Here is a 13,640-nt window from a genome sequence, read left to right as displayed (position 1 = left end):
TATAAATAAATTTAATGAATTCTGTCAACATATAAACTTCTCATTAATTGCTTTGACTGGGACCACTTTAATCTCAACTTTAACTGCTTCGATTGGGACCACTTTTAGACCTTTGACCAAGACCATATCTAGAAGATCTCTAACAGTTTTTCAAAACTAATAACTAACCATGATCACTTTAAAATTACGTAAACAGATATATGTAAAAAAATATTTCAAAATTTTTTTTTTTCAAATTTCTTTTTCAATTTTTTTTTCAAAAAAAATTTTCAACTTTTTTTTTTTTCAAATATCCTTCTAAATGCTCCTTTCAATTATTTTAAATTTTGTAAACATTATCACATAACTGTGTAGATAGTTTCGTTAAATCTTGTAAACGGTATAATGTATTATTCTCAATTTTCTTTTTATCCATGATAAGAAATTGGACATCTAACATCTAATTATTGATTGAAGAAGGAAAATGAGCTTCTCCCAAGTGACAGAAAAGGTGACTAAAGAGTGGCAGCTTGTCACACGAAGGAAGAAACCCTCCAGCCAACACCAGCCACCCCAGCTAATGATGGTAACTCCCTACATACCCTATCTACCTACTCCCTGCTGCTTTTGAGGAGCTTAATGGTTTCAAAGGTCCAGGTGCAGATGGCTTCAACAAGGGGATCGCAATACAGCTTACTTTCATAATTTTGCATCCTTAAGGGCAAGATTGAACATGGTTCTGCACCTTAAACATGGCGATCATTTAATTACTGATGAGCAACAGATTCAGCAAATTTTCGTTGATGATATGAGGGGTACTCTGGGAACAGCCAGGCCTACCCTTTCTTTTGATGTTAGTAACCTGTACAGTGACACTCATGATCTGACTTCACTAGATCACCCCTTTTCAGAATTGGAAATTCAATTTGCAGTCGCCAGCCTTGCTGCAAATAAAGCCAGTGGTCCAGATGGTTTGCCGAATGAGTTCATAAAAACCTTTTGGCCTCTGGTTAAAGGGGACATCATTCAAGCATTTCATCAGTTTTATAATGGAAGATTGGATTTGAGAGAGATTAATAGGGCTAACATAAACATGATTCCTAAAATTGATTCCCCAACTGATGCAAAGGATTTCAGACCCATTAGTATCATCAATTTGACCCCAAACTCATCTCCAAGTTGCTAGCCATTAGACTCTCAAAGGTTTTGCCGGATTTGATCTCGGCCAACCAAACGACGTTTATTCAAGGAAGGTATATTGCAAAAAATTTCATTGCTACTAGGGAGATCTTGCAATACCTATCTTCAAAGGGTCACCAAGCAATTTTAGCTAAAATTGACTTCTCTAAGGCATTTGATTCGGTAAATTGGGAATTTTTGAATAGAGTGATGGAGGGAAGGGGATTCCCGTCAAAGTGGATTGATTGGATCTCTAACATACTTGAAACAAGCTCATCCAGAGTTGTTATCAATGACACTTGCACAAAATTTTTCTCCCATAAGAGAGGCCTTCGACAAGGCGATCCATTATCACCACTTCTATTTATTTTAGCGGTTGATGTTCTTCAGAAACCTAGTTCTCAACTTCAACAAGTTCAACCACTGTATTCTTGCTCCTAAAATACGTGATCCAGTTATGGCGCTTCAATATGCAGATGACATAGCTTTTATCTTGAAGGCTGACATTAAGACAGTCACGACCTTCAAAATCATGCTCAGGTTATTCTCAAAGATGTCAAGTTTAGAGGTTAATTATTCCAAAAGTACAATTATCCCATTTAATCTACATCAGCATCAATATGAGGTGATAAGTGCGATTATGGGTTGTACCATCTCACAACTTTCAATCACCTACCTAGGATTGCCATTGACTGTTAAGAAACTGGCTAGAAGAACATACATGAAATTGATTGAGAAGTTACAGTACCGGCTGCAGGGATGGCAGGGGAATTGCTCAGTAGAGGAGGAAGATTGCAGCTTCTCAATTCAATGATGTCGTCAATACCTATTTACTTCATGTCCTGCTTCAAGTTGCCGGATTGGGTGATTAAAAAGATTGACAGACTGAGAAGGGACTTCCTTTGGGGGAAATCAGATAACACAAGAGGAATGTCACTTCTTAATTGGGAATCCTGTAGGTTGGCGAAATCGATTGGAGGCTTGGGCATATCTGATATTGAATTCCAAAATCTGTCGCTACTATTGAGTTGGTGGTGGAGGTTGTATCAATCAAAGGAGGAACTCTGGGCAATTACTGTCTTTGAACTAAGACTCAAGCGAATTCCCATTAACGGAGGTACAAAACCAAAGATTTGGAATAAATCAGGGTCCTTCTTTTGGAATTTGCTGATAAAAATCAGACCTTTCTTCTTGCGCTGTACCTCTTGGGTGGTTGGTGATGGCACTTCAATCTCATTCTGGTATGACGCATGGGACGGGCCTCCTCTGATCGAGTATAGTGAAAATTTCAAACCTCCACAGCCAATGTTATCATTGAGGGATGCAGTACCAATTCTGTCAGACATTGTTCCGCAGGTGACACTAAATTTTGACAGTCATAGAGATGCAATTCGCTGGGATCTGACAGAATCGGGCATTTATTCATCAAGGTCCCTCTATAGGATCCTCAGAGATGGCGGTAAAATCGATTGGGCTTTCAGCTATGTTTAGAAGGCGAAAGCTCCACCAACCGTAAGGATTTTTGGATCCTTGGCGATACAAAATAAAATTCTCACACGAGAGGTGCTGCAAATTAGGAACATTCCATGTCAGCTCAACTGTCCGATGTGTAATTCAGGAAATCCTAAGACAATTTGCCACCTACTGTTTACCTGTGCCTATGCTAGGGAGGTTTGTGGATTTGTTCAGAATACGGCCATGAAGCTCATTTTGACAAGGCAATTGAACCTTTGTTTCTCAATAGAGGAAGTCTGGAAAAAGTCTTGGCTGGAGGCTAGAGGTTGGGGAGGGATGGCCAAGGCTGAATGGCTTAACCGCTTTCTATGTGTCTGTTGGTGGTTGTAGCGCCAAAAGAATGAAGTGGTGTTTAAAGGGAAGCATAGAAGTGCTGTAATCTTGGGTCAGAAGATTTTGCAGGAGGGATGCATGTGGTTTAATTTATGTTAATTAGAGGGACCCCGTTGTATTTTACTTTTATATTGTTGTACCCTTTGGCAGCCACTGCCAATGCTTTAAAAAAAAATCTTGTAAACAGTAAAAAAATTCAAATTTTAAGTTTTTTTCAAAATTTTATTTTATTTTCAATTTTTTTTTAAATTTGCATCTAGATTCTACTTTCAATTGTTTTGAATTCTGTAAACCTGATCACATAACTCTGTAGACAATTTCGTTGAATACTGTAAATCAGTAAACAAATTTCAAATTTTAATTTTTTTCAAACTTTAATTGTTTTAAATTTGCATCTATATGCTACATCCAATTGTTTTGAATTCTATAAACCTTGTCACATAACTTTGTACACAATTTCGTTGAATACTGTAAACCGATAAAAATTTCAAATTTCAATTTTTAATATTTTTTAAATTTGCATTAAGATACTATTTCCAATTATTTTTCAATTCTTACTGATATTAGTATTAAAAGTTAGAGCATTTGAAATTATAAGTCAAACACTAAAATTTATAAGTTATTTACAGTATTGCAGGGGCGAACCCGGAGTAGACCAGGGGGGCAGCCACCCCCCTAGATTTCGAGTTTTAGTGGTGATCTATCGATATCGTTTAAGTTTGTCCCTCCATGGAAATTTTTTTGCCCTCCTCTAGATTTTTAATTTGTAATTCGGGTTAAATTTTGTGTTAAAATCAAAATAAATTTCTTGAATTATGGTTGGTAATTCGAATTATAATTTAAATGATCATAAATTATAAGTCAGAGCATTGGAAAACATAAGTCAAAACATTGTTTTTTTTATCGAGTACCCAATTAGTTAATGGGTTTAAATCCGATAAGATATTTAAATCCGATTCGATATTTTTTTGCCCCCCTGAAAAAAATCTTGGTCAGCTCCTGTAGTATTGAGCGATTCAAAAAGCAATAGAGGAGAAACAAAAACCAAAAACCCAGTGCAACCCCAGCCACCACAATCCTCCTTCGTTCTCTCTAATCCGCCCCTCCCACTCTCTTCCAAGTCTCACTCACGATATAACAATACCTCGTTTATCTCGGTTCTATCTTTTTTCATTTGGTGAGAAGAATGCGGGAGATGGAAGGGAGCCGAGCGGAGCCAATCAGGGCTGAGAATGCGGTATCATCGAGGCTCAGAGTTTATAGTCCTCATCTTGATCGGAGCACAACAGTAAGTAGATCTGGTCATTAAAGCCCGATGGTGGTCGAAAGAGCGTATCCGGTTGTGAAGCGAGATGAGAATTAAGGTATTAGACTGATTAAGTATATAAGTAGGATTAGAAAAGTAAATTTAGGAAAAAAATTTAAATGAGTGAGTAGATCTAGGAATTTAGAGGGTGATTAAGGATGACTAGAGTAATTTTGAATAATTTTGAGAATTTGGTGAAAATAAAATAATAGATCTAGAATTATAGTCACTTAACTCATTGTAATATTATTTTATTTATTACTTAATTGGTTGATAAAATTGAATTTTAAGTATTTAAATTTAATTCGCTATTTTTTATTGTCCGACGAAAGTCCTAAATCTATTCGTGCGTGCGCTATAGTTATTCAGAATTTGAAGGTAGGATTTGGTACAGGAACTTGTACAAAACATTGACAGGTGTTATCCGTTTGACTTATTCTCGGTTCCCACGATAAATTGAATTTGTGGAACCGTTAGAAAACAGAAAAGGAAGTCAAAATTAAAGTCGGCTTGCTATAGCAGGTGTTTAACGTTTTAAAAAAAATACAATGTGGAAAAGAAAGTCAAGGTAAAAATAACATGTGAAATCAAAGTCTCAAATTCCAAGAAAAGAAAGTCAAAGTGAAAATAACATGTGAAGACAAATTTGCCATTTTATATCTCAATAGAAGGTTCTGCTTATTTGAACGTTAAAAAAAAAAATACAATGTGGAAAAGAAAGTCAAGGTAAAAATAACATGTGAAATCAAAGTCTCGAATTCTAAGAAAAGAAAGTCAAAGTGAAAATAACATGTGAAGTCAAATTTGCCATCAGTATGTCACATAAAAAAAAATTACGTAGTTGCTAACTTTATACAACCAAAAAGACACATGGTAGGATCGAATATTTATCACTTTTTCCGTATTCTTACACGCAGCTTAATTTGAATATGTCACATAAAAAAGAATTACAAACTCTAATGGCTTACGTTGTTGCTAACTTTATACAACCAAAAAGAATATTCTTCAGCATCTATAAATACAACTGCATGTCATGTTAATTACCCTCTCAAACTACAACTAACAGCCTCTCTCTGTGTCTCTGTATCTCACTCTCTCTATATCTCCTCTCTCTAAAAAATGCAAGTTTTAGGTACCTCTGTCACCATTCCATACGTCATACGACGTGGTAACTGTAACCGTGCCTACTTCGAAAAACAAGCGAATCTTCGTAGGACGCATGCACAGCCTTTGCAACAAAAGTTTCTTCCTGTGCTTAAGCCGGGTCTATCTTTGTCTCCGTCATTGCTTAGAGACAAATCGTTTGTCTGCAAGGCCACTGGTAAAATATCATGGGTGGATGAGAATGTACTGAAGATGCTCAGGCCGTATGCTAAACTAAGTCGCTTAGACACTTACGGGCTCGCGATTCGGCTGCATTCCTGGCCTGCTTTTTGGTAGATATAAAAATGACAACTGTGTTATATACATTAGTTTTATGAAAAATTAGTAGTACAAGATGATATATTTTTCTTTTATATATATATATAACCAAGCTAAGCAAATATCGTTATATATATAAACTAAAGATTTCTTAATAAAAAAAGGGTTAATAAAAGAAGTTTTGTATGTCCGGACAGAGCTAGTTAATTAGGTGTTAAGTATGATTTAAGGAACAGTATAAGTACATCAATGGCAAGAAAATTATGCAATTCATGTAAACTATTAGACACGACTTTTCTTTTTGGTTCCCTTCTTTGTTCCTTTTGTTGAAAGAAGTTTTCACCAAGTTTGCAATTCAAATGCCAAAATAAAACTGATCAGGGCAATTAATTTTTATTTTGTCCCGTGTCTCTCTTATGATCAGTTTTTACCTTCTGAATATGGCATCCATATTTATATACTTTTCTATTGACAGGTCAATTATGCTGGCAACAAAACCTGGAGCACTTCCTGATTTGAAATTATTCGGACTGTACTACTTGATGTCTTTCCTTATATTTGCCTCCGGTTGTGTTTCAAATGACCTCGCTGATATAAACTATGACAGAAAAGTAAGTTTAATATATCTTAAAAAACTGTATGTTTTCCACATCTAGTGTACATTTTCCATAGAACATATTGTTGTATTTATTTGTCATTATTGTTGTATAGATTGCCTACTTATTAATTTTCTAAAATAATAAAAACCCAACAGCCAATTTCCTGTTCGTGTTTGCCTTTTAAAAGTCACTGGGAATTCAACCTAGCTATCTTGACTTCTGACTCCTGAGGAAGAAGTCATCCACTAAACATAGCAACACAGTGCTTTACAGCAAAAAAATTTATCTTGTAGTACACTCCTAGGTTTACTGGTCAACTATGTTTTGTATATAATTATTGGCCTTCAATTGATATAATTGTTTTTCTCAATCTATATCTCAGGTAGAGCGTTGCAAGACTAGACCACTGGTATCTGGTGAGATCACACCAGTTCAAGGGTGGTTGTTTTGGGATTCATTATCTCGTTGCTTATACCGCTTGTGCTACAACTTAACAAATTATGGTATGATAAAGAAAGTATTATTGTAACATTATTATGTAATATTAAATGGCACATCGAATCGATCCTTTCCCATACTAATTGTTTTGAAATCCTTTTACTACTGGTAAAATAGTATTGCACTAGCAGCAGTGGAACAAATATTGTGGCTTGCTTATCCTCTTATGAAGAGAGTGACTTACTGGGTATGTTTTGAACTGGTGCAATTATTTGTTTTCTTTCAATTTTTCAAACTTAATGAAAATATATAAAGAATTACATCAATTAACTGGTTTTGTTAATGACTTGATGGGTTAAATATTACAGACCCCAGCTTTTCTTGGTTTAGTCAATAGTTGGGGTGCTACACTCGGCTGGGCAGCCGTAAAAGGAAATTTGAATGATGTTTGCATTTTCCTACCAGTACACATTGCTGGTATATGCTGGACAATGGTATATGAGACAATATATGCACATCAGGTATAATTATTTATTTAACTTTTGAATATCACACTCCACAAGTTGAATTTTCAAGCATAATTTATGATAATTTTACCAGGATTCTTGTGTCAACAAGATGATAGATAAACCTATTACTTCTTAGTTACTAATTAATTTCACACGTCTGTAAAAATATTGGTAAATTTCAATCATAAATATTATAAAGTTATTTGACAGAATAAAAAACATCCAAAACAGAGCTCCAATACTGTATTGACATACAGTCAATTGGTAGATTTCAATATTAATTTGAAGCCAATTTTCTATTTTTTCCAATAAAAAAAGGATAAAAATGAAGACAAGAAAGCCGGAGTGAAATCCATAGCATTGTTGTTTGGAGACTCGACAAGGACTTGGCTCCTTGGATTTGCAACCATTTGCATTGGAAGTTTGATGATTGCGGGCTACAATGCTCATATGGGTAAATTGCTTTAAATGTTAAATTTAAGCTCTTAAAATCAATATATTTAACGAGTGGTGCATTTATATACTGAATTTGTTAACTTTTATTGTCAGATTTAATTCAACTGATTTTATTTTTCTTTTTGTTAGGTTGGGCCTTCTATTTATCTATGATTCCTGCATTTGGACACCTATTATGGCAGACATACACAGTTGATTTGTCAAATGGTTTAGATTGTTTTAAGAAGTACCAGAGCATCAGCTATTTTTTATACTCTTATGAAATATGATAAGTTCCATTGCCTGTTTCTAGGGTTTAGGCCAGAAATATTAATTCCAAACACTTTCGGAAGAAATTTTTTATATTCATAAAAGGGTTGACCCAAACCATTTAATTATAATGGTTAATTTAGAATGCGTCATAGCAATTTGGAATTTTTCTAAGGTCTCAGATTAATTCAATACTCATTTCAAGTGTCGAACATTGAATATCATCAAATTAAGTTCTTTGTATTTCTAACCATCTTATAAGTAAACAAAACACCACTCATTACATAGTGCAAAGCTGTCAAAACTTTGAACTGTCTCAGTTACCATAAATGCTGGTAACTGAATAACCAACATGTAAACTTGTCCATAAAATTCAATGTTAAGCTGCATGTTAATTTGTGTTTTAATTTTTTTTCCAGATTTAGAACAAACAAATGGTTTGGAGCAATAGTTATGGCTGGAATGATACTGGGAAGGATTGTTTACTGAGTCAAGTACTTCTACAGCAAGAGTGTCGACTAATCAGGATAATATCGGGAAATAACGAAAGAGCATTTGATTTCTTGTTTTGTATTCAAAATAATAGTGCATGTCAAAGGGTATGTGTAGTTACATTTCAGAATTTTTTAAAATGACCACAAAATAAACTTGATTTTTTTTAGTAAACAAAATAAATTTGATATGAGGAATTATGGATTTGAATTTGGGTTAATTTGTTGTTTGTTCAGTGGAGATTCGTTAGACCTTCCTATTGAAATGTACTAAGACTGTACCAGTATCAGTCTTCCTGGTACACCATTTTTTGTGAAATCCATACTATTCACTGCTATTCTGTTATTCCATGGTACACCAATAAATGATATTTGTTGATAATAGATGCCACTCACCACTAGGTAATCATTAATATTTGAAACGTTCCAGTGCTCTTAAAACATCAATGTAAAAATTTGCTGCTAATTAGCAAAGTATAATAGTTCATTGTCTTTATTTTTCGGTTTCTGTTTTCCATTTATTTACTGACTCACTTTTTGAATACTTATATACCACATACTCAAGTACTTAACAATTTAGTGTTGAGCGCTCATAAATTATAGGGTGTTGCTTGGATTTAATCAAGAGGGAAGACGACTTTTCACTAGGAACCTTTTGTAGTTTAACATGTTTGCCCAATTGTGTTTGTCAAAGTTCCCTGGATTTTCTCATATAATACGTGTGTTTCACCTAGTGATTACTGGGTTAATCTTCAAATGAGGTTGACTAAATGTAAAACTAAATGAACTTTCATATTAATAGATCACTGGAAGCTTGTAATAAACGTAAAACTAAATGAGCTTTTGTAGTTTAAATTTAAATGTATATTCAGCATGGTAGTACCAAACCAAAGATTTGAAAAGGTATGAAGAAATTTTTTGACCATTTATATTGTTTAATTGTACGATGTGACATTTTATATATCTTTAAGCTTGTGATTTTATAAGAAAAGCTTGTCGGGAAGAACAACAGTACTGGCATTTTTAATGAATAATGACTAAGTTGCTAAGAAAAGGTCCATGCATGCAAGGAATCATCACTGATAAAGTTTATGCTGTTCCACACATATAAGGTGTTTTTTTTTCAATTCTGATTGTTTTATTTTTATTTTTGTGAGTGTAGGTTGAGTTTCAGTATTTGTATGACCATGCTGGTTTGATTGCGATTGTTGGCTTGATGGCAGATTCAGTGCTGCAAATATTTGTTGTTTGATACCATTGTTGTATCCATAGTTCAAAAAATCGGAATCGGAATCGGAATTAGATTTTTGACCGCCTAGTTAGAATCGGATGAATCGGCCGGAATCAGAAAATTGGATCGGTAAATCGGATTTTTTTTGACAGAAGCCTTGTTTTGTAGCCAAAAAGTAGGAAAAAATTGATAAAAATAATTTATAAAAAAAACTATGTTAATTAAGATAATATTACATTCAAATAATAGTAAAATTAATAGCTTAGATGTAACCTCTCAAAATTTGAACTTTTTTGTGATAAATTAATACATAACTAAGGGCCTTTCACTAAAACAAAATGTAAAGTTGAAAAATTGTAAAATTAAGAAGGACTGGATTGTAATTTTTTAAGATAGTAAAATTAATACATGCCGACCCATCTCTTCTCCTGGAAATAAATCTGCTGCGATTCCAAAGAATTGTAGGAACCTGTGATTCCAAATCTCTCCTTTCATTTTTCTTAAGATTAGTGTATAAATAATAGCTTGTCTTGAGATCCGTGTATAGCATAAAATGAAGGGAGGGATTTTGAATCGCTGTCTCCCTGCGATTCTTTGAAATCACAGCAGATTTATTTCTCTTCTCCTTCCTGCGCAGTACGCACTTTCTAATTCTTCCCCTTTCTCATTTCTTCTCCTCCGCGGCTCCGCCTTTTCACTCAAATCGAATGGGACTGCGCCGATTGAGATTCCTTCTCCTGCGCCTGCGCTTGCGCCAATTAAGATTTGAGACCCCCAAATGAAATTTTTGCGATTGAGACTCCCCCCTATGAAACTCGAATGGCACAGCATAGTTCAGGTTAGTGAGAAATCGGAAATTTTTGCTTTGAATCGGCTCAATTCGGAGTAAACTTGGCTTGACTCGGTATAACTCGGCTTGACTCGGCCGGAAAATCGGAAAATCGGCCGATTCCATCACTGTTCATCCGATTTTTTTGAAAAAATCGCACAAACTCGAGAATCGGGCAAAAATCGGCCCGGTCCCGTCCGATTCCGAGTTGAATCGGCCGATTTTTTGAACTATGCCTTATCAGCCCCGTGAAGCTCTATCAGAAGATTCTAACCAAATTAAACAAATAAATAAATAACGAATCAAAATTACCAAGAGAGAGGGTGAAAAGTGTATTTTAGGTTTTGTATAGCATATCTGGTTCACTAGACGATCTACTACCAATCCTCCCTCTTCGCCTCTCCTTGTAGTAAGAGCATCTACCTAAACAAATTTACAAAAGATGTAATTTCAATTTGTTGGGAAATATCAAGGAAAAAATAATGTACTTACTATTCTATTGCTTTATATAGAAAGAAAATACTTCCATGCATTCTATGGCTTTAACTTTCTCTTGCGACAGGCGTGTTGTGTTGCCAAGGAATAGCAAATTACTATGCTCAGTTTTGCACCAGTCCAGTGCATGTGTCTTTATGGTATAGCCATAATATAAGAACTATATACACATAATGTGATGGCAATGGGCCGAGCCCACAGGTATTTTGTGAAGCCCAGACCTGGCCTACCCGTTAAAAATCAATGGCCCGATGGGCGGTTAATGCGGTATCATTTGAACCGATGGGCGGTTAATCCAATCAAACCCCAATCGGTTGGGTTATAAATAAGGGAACTTGCAACAACACCAGATCTTGGCAATGGAATAAATGTATGTTAAATTAAATCTTATTATCTTCACATGCGTTTCACATTTTTTTTTTTTTTTTGGGAGAGTGAATCACATGGTGACCACTAGTACGAGAATCTGACAGCATTAATGGAGGAGGCCACCACTAGTACGAGAATCTGAAGATTTCATATACTACTAAAGAGCCTGTCCCCAGCATTAATGGAGGAGGCCACCACTAGTACGAGAATCTGAACCAATGTTATGAGAACCGGACCGGACATCGAACCGCTAAAGCTTCGGTTCAACGGTTCACTGGTTGAACCAATGGTTTTACCGGTTTAATTGTTGGTTTTTTAAAATATATATATAACTTATTATCCAAATAAGGTGCAATTTTGTACCAGTCACAGTGCTATCCTTTGAATTTTAAAATTTGAACTTCGAATTGCCACTAGAAATTGTAAAAATAATTAAAAAAAAACATGTTTCTGCTTATCCATAGAAGTGTCATTTACTGATGGGTAAAACAGCTTGGCATAATATTGAGTCGAAGTACTCTTTTCATTATGGTTTGTAAAACAGATAAAAAACTTCATGATATATCAAAACTGTTATAGGTAGCAACTGGTATGCATTTCAAATCATTCAAAAATTGTGGATGAAGCAGCAAAATGCACAACCAATCTAATACATGGAAATAATGGGTATGAGGTAGTAGTTATTGACATGGGATACTGTACCAGTTGGGGTTCAGGTACTGATGAGCTGTGACTAGAATCGGTACCGGCAAGTTAAGCACCTACTTTCGTCAAGTTTTTGAGTTTCTATTTACTTTTGTGTTCCTTCTTAACTAAAAGCTTGTGAGTTCGTATGTGTTACAAGAGTAGTATCCCTAGTAAGCTGTGTTGAAGTTCACAGTACCGAAGGCCCAAGGCCTAAGGCCCAAATGATACTTCTAGATAATTCAAGAGATTTTGTAAATTGGAGTCGGTAGTATAAAAGTTCTAGACTTTTGTAGATTACTGGATTCTAGAGCTTCGGTAGAAATAAAATGAGATATGTAGAATATTCTAACACCGCCATATGCTGCTATAAATAGAGGTCATAGGTGTGTAAGTGAAATAGAGAATAAGGAAAAGAGTGAGGCGTGAGTGCTAGTAAGAAATATATCAAAGGCTTTGTACACTTGAGTAATAATAGAAATTATATTATAAACTCCTCTCTTCCAATACCTTCCACAATCCGATTATAATTTCCAACATTTGGTATCAGAGCTTCAGGTTCGAGTTAGCGAAGTAGACAAGGGCGTTCGTGTAACATAAGAAGCATCTCAAGACGATGTCTTCAGGTATTGACGTAACTATGGCGCAGTCAATGGTTCCCATATTTACGGGAGAAAATTATGCCATGTGGAAGATCAAGATGCGGACGCTGCTACTCTCGCAGGGATTGTGGGATGTCGTCGAACAAGGTTTTACGGCGCCAACAGGAGCATTGACGCCAGTTCAGCAACAACAACAAATGAAGGATGCCAAGGCCCTGTTTCTAATTCAACAGGGTGTTGTTGAAAGTCTATTTCCACGAATCAGTGGAGCAACTACATCCAAAAAGGCATGGGAGACTTTGAAGGAGGAGTTTGAAGGCTCCGAGAAGGTGAAAGCAGTGAAACTGCAGACGCTAAGAAGACAATTTCAAAACCTTCAAATGAAGGAGTCGGAGAAGATTAAGGAATACTTCTCGCGAGTCGTCGAAGTTGTGAACCAGATGCGGACTTATGGAGAAGACATCTCCGATCAGAAAGTAGTCGAGAAAATTTTAATTAGCCTCACTGACAAGTATGACTACATCGTTACGGCAATTGAAGAATCAAAAGATATATCGACGCTTTCGATTCAACAACTTAAGAGCTCCTTGGAGTCCCATGAAGAAAGAAAGCTCCAACGCGAAGGAAATTTGGTGGAAGATGCATTTCACTCCAAGTTGAGATTTAAACCTCGATACAACCCCACGAGTCAACTAAATAACCAAGAAGGAGGCGGTCCGCGACTAGATGCAGAGAAGCAGTCGACGCAAAAGGAGAAAGCACCAGGTTCGAGTTATTTAAATTTATGGTGCGATATACACAAAAGGTCGAACCACAGTACATCTGAATGTTGGTCGACAAAGAGATGCAACAAATGCAAGAAGATCGGCCACATAGCACGAATGTGCAGATCAAGAATTAACGATCGAGCAGACTTCCTAGAAGAAAGTGAGAGTCATGAAAGTATTTTCTATG

At 35.6% G+C, this 13,640-nt stretch overlaps 2 protein-coding genes across 5 annotated transcripts; both read left to right on the top strand.

Annotated features, from left to right (window-relative positions):
* Positions 1–712: 712 nt before the first annotated feature.
* On the top strand, positions 713–1,972 carry LOC144546241 (uncharacterized). Its single transcript, XM_078294782.1, has 2 exons — positions 713–1,157; positions 1,614–1,972. Exons 1-2 carry the CDS (start codon positions 713–715, stop codon positions 1,970–1,972), a joined length of 804 nt encoding a protein of 267 aa, XP_078150908.1.
* Positions 1,973–5,395: 3,423 nt separating this feature from the next.
* On the top strand, positions 5,396–8,639 carry LOC144546305 (4-hydroxybenzoate polyprenyltransferase, mitochondrial-like). Of its 4 annotated transcripts, none has more exons than XM_078294864.1 (8): positions 5,396–5,748; positions 6,210–6,345; positions 6,716–6,836; positions 6,949–7,018; positions 7,140–7,292; positions 7,599–7,734; positions 7,866–7,962; positions 8,405–8,639. In XM_078294864.1, the coding sequence occupies exons 4-8, from the start codon at positions 6,998–7,000 to the stop codon at positions 8,472–8,474; spliced, it is 477 nt and encodes a 158-aa protein (XP_078150990.1). In that variant the 5' UTR covers positions 5,396–5,748; positions 6,210–6,345; positions 6,716–6,836; positions 6,949–6,997; the 3' UTR covers positions 8,475–8,639. The 4 variants fall into 3 exon arrangements, 3 of the variants coding, with proteins under 3 accessions (XP_078150991.1, XP_078150990.1, XP_078150989.1); XM_078294865.1 differs by having other exon boundaries at positions 5,396–5,576; XM_078294863.1 differs by lacking the exons at positions 6,716–6,836; positions 6,949–7,018; positions 7,140–7,292; ... (1 more) ...; positions 7,866–7,962; positions 8,405–8,639 and adding an exon at positions 6,489–6,609.
* The last annotated feature ends 5,001 nt before the right edge of the window (positions 8,640–13,640 follow it).

Source organism: Carex rostrata, chromosome 29 (genome assembly GCF_964058835.1).
Source record: "Carex rostrata chromosome 29, lpCarRost1.2, whole genome shotgun sequence".
Lineage (NCBI taxonomy): Eukaryota > Viridiplantae > Streptophyta > Magnoliopsida > Poales > Cyperaceae > Carex > Carex rostrata.
This window is presented reverse-complemented; position numbering and strand designations above follow the sequence as displayed.

Bases quoted from the DNA above. Each gene is read 5' to 3' on its own strand.
- LOC144546241 (XM_078294782.1), top strand. From the start codon at position 713: ATGGTTCTGCACCTTAAACATGGCGATCATTTAATTACTGATGAGCAA. The intron at 1,158-1,613 runs GTTGCTAGCCAT...TACGTGATCCAG, and splicing joins GACCCCAAACTCATCTCCAA to TTATGGCGCTTCAATATGCA.
- LOC144546305 (XM_078294863.1), top strand. From the start codon at position 5,432: ATGCAAGTTTTAGGTACCTCTGTCACCATTCCATACGTCATACGACGT. The intron at 5,749-6,209 runs GTAGATATAAAA...TTCTATTGACAG, and splicing joins CATTCCTGGCCTGCTTTTTG to GTCAATTATGCTGGCAACAA. The intron at 6,346-6,488 runs GTAAGTTTAATA...AAAACCCAACAG, and splicing joins ATATAAACTATGACAGAAAA to CCAATTTCCTGTTCGTGTTT.